This window comes from Etheostoma cragini, chromosome 16 (genome assembly GCF_013103735.1).
Source record: "Etheostoma cragini isolate CJK2018 chromosome 16, CSU_Ecrag_1.0, whole genome shotgun sequence".
NCBI classification, from domain to species: Eukaryota; Metazoa; Chordata; class Actinopteri; order Perciformes; family Percidae; genus Etheostoma; species Etheostoma cragini.
This window is the reverse complement of record NC_048422.1, coordinates 13,994,231-14,005,185: the sequence shown is the minus strand read 5'-3', so window position 1 is coordinate 14,005,185 and position 10,955 is coordinate 13,994,231. Positions and strand designations below refer to the sequence as shown.

General features: G+C 39.4%; 1 protein-coding gene across 1 annotated transcript; it reads left to right on the top strand.

Moving 5' to 3' along the window:
* The first annotated feature begins 3,984 nt into the window (after nucleotides 1-3,984).
* gdnfa (glial cell derived neurotrophic factor a) lies at nucleotides 3,985-10,937 on the top strand. Its single transcript, XM_034896824.1, has 3 exons — nucleotides 3,985-4,727; nucleotides 5,624-5,854; nucleotides 9,340-10,937. Exons 2-3 carry the CDS (start codon nucleotides 5,650-5,652, stop codon nucleotides 9,885-9,887), a joined length of 753 nt encoding a protein of 250 aa, XP_034752715.1. The 5' UTR covers nucleotides 3,985-4,727; nucleotides 5,624-5,649; the 3' UTR covers nucleotides 9,888-10,937.
* The last annotated feature ends 18 nt before the right edge of the window (nucleotides 10,938-10,955 follow it).

Genomic DNA, 10,955 nt, shown 5'->3' with positions numbered 1-10,955 from the left:
GAATGAGAGGCCACTGTCGTGATCGGCATTAAAGCCAAAAGTACTGCAATGTGGAGTTTGAGTTGTTGTGCATAGTGTGGACACAATTGAAGGAAAATCTATAATATAATGCAATCTGCGAGGCCTGAAAAAAATTAAGACCATATTTTATGGTTGTTTTGGGATTATTCACTTTTCTTCTTCCCTGAATAATGATCCATTATTTTATTTTAAATAGTATTATTATTTTTTGTCAAACAACACAAGCTTGACAGATCAACACAACCAATAAAAAAACAACAATGCACAAAATAAAGTTTAAAAAATATATTATAATTATTGTTCTTTTTGTAAAACCTTTAGGAACAACACACAAAGTGATGAAAAGATTGTTCAATGGGTGCCATTGACAGACTGGATTGAAATGAGATTTTTTAAATATTTTAAGTATAAGTTAAAAATCCAAATACTGATGAAATTGTACCCTGAGGATCTCTTGAGATCTCATAGAAACTCAAATGTTAATCATCCAAACCACATAAATGCTTTTTAAATTTATTGTTTTTGCCTTTGCTTTAGTTATATTTATGGCATTGTCTTCCTAGGGAACTCGTCATAGTGTGTTGAAATATTTTACTAATCAAAGAACACGTTGCAAAGTTGAATAAATAAAACACGTCAAACAAGTCTACAGATGTCCCTCTTTTATTGCATATTACATGCAACAGTGATTAATAGAATCAAGAGGCAGAAAACACATTATTTTAATCATGAATAGGTTGCCTGTTGTAGATTTAAACAAAACAAGTCATTATTAAGGGATATACACACAAGACAAGATACCCAAAGACAGAACATTGATTAGCTATTTGTTTTATATTGTGTTTTACAAGTCTATTTGTAGATTAAGCTGAAACAGCTGCAGCGATCTGAATTGTTTGTCTGAACATTTTTATATGTTCACATAAACTCTGTGGGGAGTGATTGTTATTTCCATCTGAGAGCCTGCCATTGCTCTGTGAGGGCTTGACGTCTTGACATCAAACATTGAGATGCTTGTCCCATCGGTGGCAAAAATAATGAAAGAGGGCTCTTCTGTGTATGTGACGCGTCTCTTCCTCACACCACATGTGGTGATGATTCGTTCAGCTTACTCATGTTTCTCCTCCCAACAAATTAATATGTATTATAGTCACTCAAGAATTCAGCTCAGGGGACTTATGACACCATCCGGACTGTGCAGCGCTCTCACATAAAGGAACTCTGTGAGATGGGTCTATTTTCAGTGACCATTATCGTCTCAACTCTGCCTGTATGAGACAGAGGAGGGTCACAGAGGAATCCTTTGGTGAAACTGCTGCATGATATCAAGAAACAATTTGGCCCCTGGGTGTCACATCTCTGAACAGGCTGTGTCCCAGCCTGAGATGTCATATGCCGTGTAATATCATGTGAAATCTGTTCCAGATATTAATCAAATGTATTAAAGCTAACCAACGAAAGTCGAAACAATAAGGAAGGTAACAGGACTGATGGATCAATTCAGCTGATCCTTCACCGACTGTTGGGAGCTGTTACCTGTGCTATTATTTTACCTGTGCTATTATTTTGCTTCATACCATATGTTAAAATTTAATCTGTATTACAATTACAGACTAAAAATAATTTTCATTATGGATCATTCTGCTGATTATTTTTTTCATTTAATCCTTTGGTCTGTAAATGTCCACCACGGTTTCCTAAGGCCAAAGGTGAAGTCTTCACATTGTTTGTTATTATCTTTATATATATCAAAGTATTAAAATGGTTGCTGATCAGTCATTTCTGTTCAAAAATAGACTCATTTTAGTTAATTAGTTTCAGCTCTAATATTATAAACTGTGTGATATTCCTCTACAAATGCAATTAAAGTGATTTTCCATCTATGGATATTAATACAGTACTATTAAAATAGAATAAATAACAAATATATCACCACTAATTGCATATTCAGATATACATATGGATATGTACAGTATAATAGCCATTTTATAAGAGTTTGAGGAAAAAAGCATTTCACACACTCAATAAGAAATGAATGTAATTCTGTTATTAGAAAATCAATGTTCTAACTAGATAATTGTAATTGATTTAATTACAATTGATGTAATTGTAAATGTAAGTAGCAGCAGATTTAGATTTCTCAGCTCCTACTCCCCTAAACGCATCCTGATGCACTTTAACCTTGAAGAACCACACAGAGTTCTGACAACACTCTGCTTAGCTTTTAAATGACTCACTGTTTTATACTGATGTACTGTATGCCAGTTCACGTTGCATTCATACTTTTAAACTTGTTTGTATAAGTACAATTTCCTTTCATTCATTCTTTTAACCTGTTTATTCCTGTTCAGGGTAAATGGGAGCCTGGAGGCTATCCCAGCATGCACTGACACGGAAACATTGCACAGAGCTGTTATCAAAACAATGTACTATTCCTGTTGAACCAACAAATTGTTTTTTGTTAGTTTGTAGAAACATGTTGAGTGGTTAGAGTGTGGCTGAGTTGTCCACTTACCCTGAACTCTTACAATGCTTCAGTGAGGGCATGAGGGCAGAGACCGCTGCAACACCTAAATCACAGAAACTGGGCTCAACTTCAGTTATGACAGAACAGCTCATACACAGAACATCCAGGTCATTCAATTTGAAGATTTGTCCAAAACTTGTTTTTGAATGAATAAGGAAAGGCTGTTAAATCCCTTTCCTTAAGACATTAGTTAAATAATCCAATTAATAGTTAAAAATTGAATCTGGTCCAGTAACAGCAGGGCAGACATAACAGGAGAAGTTCACCAGTGAGTCTATACTCTGAACACAAACTTACTCCAAACGCCAAAGATGTGTTTTGCCATTGTATAAGAAACAATTAGGTTCTGTGAAATAAGGTCAAAGTCAAGGCAGAGTGAACATAAATTTACAAAAACCAATTACCTGAATTCTGTCAGTTAGTACAATGAAACCATGTAAGAACATGGCAGAAAGGAATCCATACAATGAGGACTTGGCTCAGTTACATGCAGATACTTTAAGAATGGGTAGGGCACACATAAATTGTTTGAAAAAAAAACATGTATTGACAAGAAGCTTCAGTCCATAAGCAAACAAATGTGAACCTTATTACAGCTGGATAACAGATAAGTCAGAATGGATTTAAAGTGTCAGTGCTGGGAGTTCTCTCATTTCATTGAACAGCCATCTTTAGCGGCATTTCACATGTTAAATTAAAACCAGAAAGCTTCTTGGAAAAGCAAGTGTTTAGTTGTTGGAAGGAGCCGGTCTCTTTTGGCACATGAACACAAAATGTGTTTAATTCTTAAAGGACTGTGGAATTCAGTTCTGCAGAAGATGAAAGGCTGGTGTGAAACTTGTAAATCATGAAGGGTGATGGAAAGGCTTTCTCAGGTGCCACATCTCATAGCTGGTTCAGTCCTTCTTTTGTGGTCAGTGTGTGTTGCCCCGGGCTCACCTGGACAAGAAACCGCTTATTGAATGACCATGCTCCAAGGTGGGTATATATACATGAGTATGTAATAAATCTGGAATTAAATAAATTGACCACATTATAGCTTAACATAACCTATCAAAGTATCCGCTGTGCCCTAAATGCTCTTCTCGCGTATTTACAAACAGGTTCTAGTAAATAGCAAGTGAAGTGGGACGCTTACATTTGAGATGCGTGTTGCCATCAGACAGAACTTGACACCGGTGCGCAAAGAGAGCGCGGAGATCAGGTTTGAAACATGCATTGCAACAGAACATCTCCAAATCGCATTCCGCATACTGAAATCTAATCCGAGGACATGAGGATGTGTGACATAATCCCCAAGACATCTGAAAACTGCGCTCCTCCAAACGGGGCTCCAGGGGTGGTTTGGAGAATTATGTGGACCTCTGTTTGCTCTTGCGGGGATATATAAAAGAGGGGCGGACACCAACTGCCCCAAACGTCAGAGCGCACTTAACTATAAATCTCTCCAAACTGCTCTCTGCGCCTGGTGCGGTGTTATGCACAGACATCTGTCCTGCTTCGGTCCAGTATGAGGACAACGCGTGTGGAAACTCTTCGAGCTGCATAGACACTAGAGCCGGAGGAAAATGGAGAATAAATACCCCAATCTGTGTCGTTTACCGTGTCAGGATATTATCAGATGTTGGCGATTATGAACATTTAACGCAGCTCTGGATATAACGGTAACACAGAACAGTTTTATCAAGAGGCAGACAAGGGATCCTTGCGCTCTGGGAAACCGATATTGTGCACCTTTTGCGCCCCGCGTATGCGCTGGAGACGCTGATGTCTTCATTGGACTCCTTTCAGACGGAGATGGTGGAACTCTCTCGGATTTCCAACGTGGAAACGTAGCATCCAATTAATCAGCGACTGCAACTGTACCCCGTGAGGCGCAGTGGCACTTGGTCCGCTCTCTTGAACACCTACCATTGGACTCCAAAGTGTGGAAAGCCGCATGGTTTGGTTACTGCGCCCGATCGGAGTATGAAAAACACACCTGGTGCAGTTTTTTTTAGCTGTTATTTCTATCAGGACATGAACCGAATTTAAACTCGTTTTACGGACATTTTCGGATTGTTGCTGTTAAACGATTCATGCAGCCGATTCAGCTTGGGACACTAAATGAGTCGCGTTTTCTGTTTTGGATTTTAATAACAGCCAAGAGAGTCTCAGGTCTGCATGGGCCATATTTAAGGTGAGCAATGCAACATAGGCCTATTTGTTTAATCATTTGAGAGTGTAAAATAATATATTCTCATGTCCTCAGATTATTTGTGCGCAAAGGGCACCCGAGCCACCCTTCGGTAATTTTCGTTGAAATAGCAAATCCAAATAAAAAATGCAACTTGTGCATTTGTTAGGATTTTTGCATAGCACGTTTAAGCCCAGTATTTATATCCATGCATGGCTGTTTAGGTTTACTGCAGGTTACTCAACATGCCATTAGACATTGTCACGTAAGCTTTAGGGACCGCCATCTGGCCAACTCACACTATTATTTAGGCTATCGTTGCCAACACGCTTTGGCGCGTGCTTTAACCAACGCAGGTTTTGTGTGAGTCGCACCCTCCGTGCCTCATCACAACTAGAACAATCCCAACAACAAGAATCATCTTATATTATCTTTATTGCTGATAGGTCAGTAGAGAATAAATAGGAGGCTGCTGGTAATCACAAAATGTTTGTTATTTTAAAACAACATACTTTTACGCACATTACGCATTATTCTTCCTGTATTTGTGTCTATGTATGACTGGACATTGTAGTGTGCATAAAATACTATTTTTCATTGTGATTAATTTATTTTGAATTTCCTGGCATGTTTACTCTAATAACTAACCCCATTATGAGTCAGAGACAAAGTGAAGATCAAAGCCTCTTGACATGATGATGACACAGTTATTAATATAGAATGAGTCAGGGTGAGTCTGGCCACACCGTTTCAAACTCTTTGATGACTTCATTAAAACCAAGAGTTGGCCTACATTCTGATAGGACTGTAGTTATATTGAGATTCTATTTATTTGAGTTTATTTCGAATCAGTTTTGTTGTTTCTATTTCAAATAAAATAGCCTCTCTTATTGTTGCAGCTTTCATCATAGGAACTGAGTCTAAGATGAAGTTATGGGATGTTTTGGCCACGTGTTTGTTGCTCCTGAGCTCTGTTGCTACACGGCCTCTGTACCAAAACACTCAGCCAGCCAAGAGGACTTATTTCCCCAGCAGCTACAGTGATTCTGCATCCCTGTCTGTGGAGGACGAAGAACCAGCGTTCCAGCGTGAAGACCACAACCTGCAGGAGATCTCCATGGAGGATCAATGTAAGGCACATGGCATGTTTTGAGAAAAAAAAAAAACATTTAGTGATGTCCAGTCACTGTGATAGTTTCTCAAATAGCGGCTGATTGGCCCACATTTGGCCCAATAAGGGATCATGTGTTGACTGTTGAGAGGAATAGTAGAACACTTAGTTCATACTGTAGGTGGCATTTTGAACAAGGGCAATTCAGAAATGATTTGGTTTGCTGGCCAAGTAATTAACACTCATTACACTTGATAAACAGCAGTTAAAGTGACAGCCAGGGCTGAGCGAACAGTGGAGAGTCCTACATTGATAAGGCTCTCACACAGGCAGGTTATCAGATGGAAGATCTTAATTTTGTTTTATTGCTGCTGTGGGTTACATCACACTGATGTCAAAACAAGGCAGTAGCGTGAATAATAGTATGAGCAGCTCTGATCCCAGAGGTCGCTCTCTACATTTCCCCTTCTCCCTTTGTTTATGTTCACCTCTGCCTCTAGAGACCCGTGACCTTTACCCATCTGCCAAAAGTCAGAAATCATGGTTTTTAGAGAAAGCAGTGTGAACCAGGTCGTAGGATTTTCCAGGGAAGAGGCTGGACAACACCAGGACGTTTGAAGCATCATGTGAGAGTTCTGCGTTTATGTTCATTTTAACAGCGACAGTGGGCAGGAATTTATTTTTGTTTGGATCAAGGTGACACTGTATTATCTTCACAAAGATGTAGATGCAGCCAAGAACTAGATAAGGAATGGAAAATTTGGAAAAAAATGTTTGTCCTGCCACCTCATATTCTTGTTTGGACCGTGGTGACATCACTGATGTGCTTTATAACCCAAGACCATTAACTGTGCAATAATACTGTAAACAACACTGTAGCTCCAAGAGGGGATGAGTCTTTTGGTTTGCGGGTGTCAAAGAAAAAGATTTTCTTATGTGTTTAAAGGCAGCAGCTGCATGAGGAGACTGATATTGTAGTATTTAGCCAATGACTGCAAAATTATGGCACAATTTGCAGCATGCTTCACTTGGTTTGCCTCCACCGGCACAGTCTGTCAGCAGGTGTACACTGTAGTCACCCTGCCTGTCAGCTGACATACAATAAGAGGTGTCTAAATCAAAGGGCAGGTGTGTCTAAACAGATTGGCCCAGGCTCACCTGATATGCAAGCAGCGGCCCAATCAGCTGTGGCACGCAGGCGGATCGGATGGCCTTTGCGCTGCCAGAGGAGCAGGTAAGACAAGAGAGATTGGTGACACTGCAATAGAGAGGCTGTGTTAACCACAACACCACCTGCCAGACATCGCACACCCCAGCCGTGACTTCTTGACACCCACGCATACACTCACAGACACATGCAGTTAATGTAATTAGAGTTGGACCAATTGTTTAATTTCAGAACAATATGTCCTTATGATTCTCATAGGTATGTTATTGTTGCCAGACCTGCAGCCGTCGGAATAGGAGAGACTTAACTCCATAATAGAATCAACATGTAACACAGGAGGGTCAAAGACTTTTAGTCAGTCCTCACTGCTCCATGCAGCAGATGGTGGAGCTATCCTGGTGCACGTTTTGAGTTTCGAGCAGACTACAATCTGCTTCATATAATTGACTCAAAGCATATGATTTTATTTTATTTGGCCTTTGAAGTCTTAGCATTCTAAAATGACATCCATGACAAATTGAAAAGTCTGAAAAGCAATCTCTTACTGTGGCTCTTTGTAGTGCAACTGATCTTTTCTACTGTATCAATACATGCAATTGGTGTGTAAAGGCGAAGGGTTAACTAAAGCAGCATAGCTTAACAACCTTTATCGACTCAGGTTTTGAGTGTAACCTAATGTAGGCAGCGTGCCAACCCATGTTATGAATGCAAAATCGAGTCTACAGTTTTTCTTCTTCCCACTACAACAATAAATACAATACGATACGATACAACAGCAATTCTTAAAATGAAATTGACAACACCCTTACCTTGAGCCTCATCCCCGTGAAAAGAGTTAAAGCAGGGCACCTGCATGTCGATATGAACAACTCTGGACTGTTTTCTCCATTCCTCTGCCTGAGACTAATCCATAAATCAGCACGCACTGTTTCTGATCTGCACAATTCTAAGTATTTATGCACATTGTCTGCATTTGCGTCAGCATGTATTTTGACAAGAGTTAATAGAAGTACATTTATTCAATTCTGCATGTTATCTAAGTATATCTGCTCAGGCATTTAAAATTAGTATTTCAACATTTTGTGAAATACGCTTTTTCGCTTTCTGATTTGCAATTAACAGTTAAATGAGAAGATCAAACCACTCTTACATTTGTACAGATTAAATAAGTAAGATATAATTATCTTTGGAAGTAGGCAGGTTGCGTTACTATTGGACTGAGCCAACTGCCTCCCTGTTTCTCTTCTTTTACGTTATACTTTATTCCCCTATATGTCATGTTTTGGTATATAAACATTTTTCCATTCATTTATTGTTTGTCTCATCTAGAGTTGCAAAAGTCTGGGAAGATTCAAGGTGGAAACCTTCCATGGGAAAAAGAAAAACCGGAATTTATGTAAATATTGGGGTTATCTGCCCAGGCTTATTTACAATATTATAGGCCGATAAGAACTAATCAATTTATCATTAACAAAAACAATCCATTAATTTGTAAAATTGTGTGTCAAAGTGGGATATTAGGGTTTAAAGTTAAAGAACTAATTTATAAAAGAAATTTGAATGAAGAATGAATTGAAACAAATGAATTAAAACTCCTGATTTAGCTCAATTAAGCTAAATCCCACATGGTAACCGCTAGCCAGCAACTAGCAAAAGGCATTACGTTTTAAACTGTGCACTTTGCTCTATCTGCTGGTTGACTGAAATCTCAGACAAAATACATTCACTGCAATAACATAATCAAAACTTACATAAAAGCACGTCTTTGGCTCAGACGGTGTAGTGTTGGCTGTGCATGTGATGGGAGAATGCACTGTGCATGCATGCAGAGGGTTGTAACTTTGCTTTAAAGAGATACTGGCCAATTACTGTATCTGTACATGTGATGAAAGAGTGTGCTGCTAAGTGCAGTGCATGGTTACAATTAAATTGCCATACTTTTGACCAAAACCTGCCATAAGACATGGTTTTCTTTTTTTATGTATAGTTTCCTCCAAATAAGTTCATAATTATTATTATTACATTATCCCAAGCTTAACTTCCCTTGGAAATGTTCTGGCCCTTTGCAACCCTAGTCTCATCTAACATGAGAGGATTTATTTTTTTACTTCAATCCACTCATATTTTCGATATAATATTTTCTCATATTTTAAGTGTCAACACCAGTGTTTTTAATAAGTTTGTTTTGTTTTTTCCACAGGGATATTTTAAGTGTAATACAGTCTTCGAAGGCACTAGATCATTGATAATCATGTTGGTGACATTTCAGTATGTCAGAGATGAAAATATTTTAACAGCAGTTTTATAAGTGAATTGGTTCCTTCTGTATCTTTCAGATGACATCGCCGGCCCCTATCCAGAGCAGTTTGATGATGTAATGGATTTTATTGAGGCTACCATTGGCAGACTCCGGAGAGCTTCAGAGCCCAGCGGGGGATCCAAGGGACGGAGGGAGCGGAGACAGAGGGGAGCAGCAAACACAGGTGGCACGAAAGGCGAAAGGAGAGGACATGGTGACAGGAAACGTGGTCGTAGTCGAGGTGGTAAAGGAGGAAGAGGTGAGAAAGGGAAGGAGAGGATATCAGTCCAGACACGAGGCTGCTTGCTAAAGGAGGTCCACCTCAATGTGACGGACTTGGGGTTGGGCTACCAGACTAAAGAGGAACTGATCTTCCGGTACTGCAGCGGCCCCTGCGTGGAGGCGGAGACCAACTATGACAAGATCCTCAACAACCTGACACACAACAAGAAGTTGGACAAGGACACGCCCTCTCGAACCTGCTGTCGACCAATCGCTTTCGATGATGACTTATCTTTCTTGGACGACAATGTAGTGTATCACACGCTGAAGAAGCATTCTGCCAGGAAGTGTGGCTGTGTCTGAGGAAGTGACAGACAAGACGATCATCAGTAAACTAAGGATCACCTTTACAAGCTGGTGGGATCTTTGTTTGCAATGGGCATAGGAGATCAGAGCAAGGGTGTATCGTCCCTCATCTTTGTCAGTAGTGGTCAAAGACAATGGAATTGGCTTTAAAGAAGCAAACTGTACATTCAACTTTTACAGTCCATGCGCAGTCCTTTACAACTCCGACCAGTATTTGACGGTTCCATCAAACACATGCAAAAATGTAGGAGGCCTGTACCAATACACAGGAGAAAAGACACTGTTACACTTCCATATTTTCTAACTGTGCGGTCTATAATGTAACAGTGGGAGAAAAAAACTACTAAGTTGGCTTGTTTGTTCATGGAGGAATTCTTTTTCCCAGGATCATCAGTTTTTCCATAGCTGACTGACTGATAAAACGTGAATGAATGATGAACGCGAAGATTGGAGGAGTATATTCAGCTGCAGTCTAAATCACTTCCACGGCATAGTCTGGATGTTCACATTTACATTCAGAGCCAATGGATGACAAATGCCACACCACAGTTCAGCAAAGACTTTTGGTGCAACGTATCTACATAAAATCATATACATATAGTACATACATACACACACACGTGTGTGTAAGAGGTATATTTATTAAGATGCAAATTAACTTATTGTTATTTATTTCAATACATTTTATGAAAGAAATTGTCATTTTCCTATTTATTTTAAAGCTTTGTCCTGGATAATGTCAATGTGGAGCATTTTCTCAAGCAAAATCTAAAAAAAAGGTGATCCAGAACTGCTAAACACTCTCCCACATATCCTAACGATGCTTTTTCGCTTCACTTAGATTCCAGAGTTTCTCAATTCATGACTCCAATGGATCATCATAGCTATCCATTTAAGATAAGGATAAAAAGAGACACAGAGAAGGGGACCAATAGAAGATTTGTGATTGAATTGATTTGTTGTTTTAGAGAATTTTGATAGATGACAGGGGGGATTATTTGAGGGACATTTCACCTAATTTTTCTCCAATGTGACCATGCCAACACGGGGGGGGGGGGGGGGGGG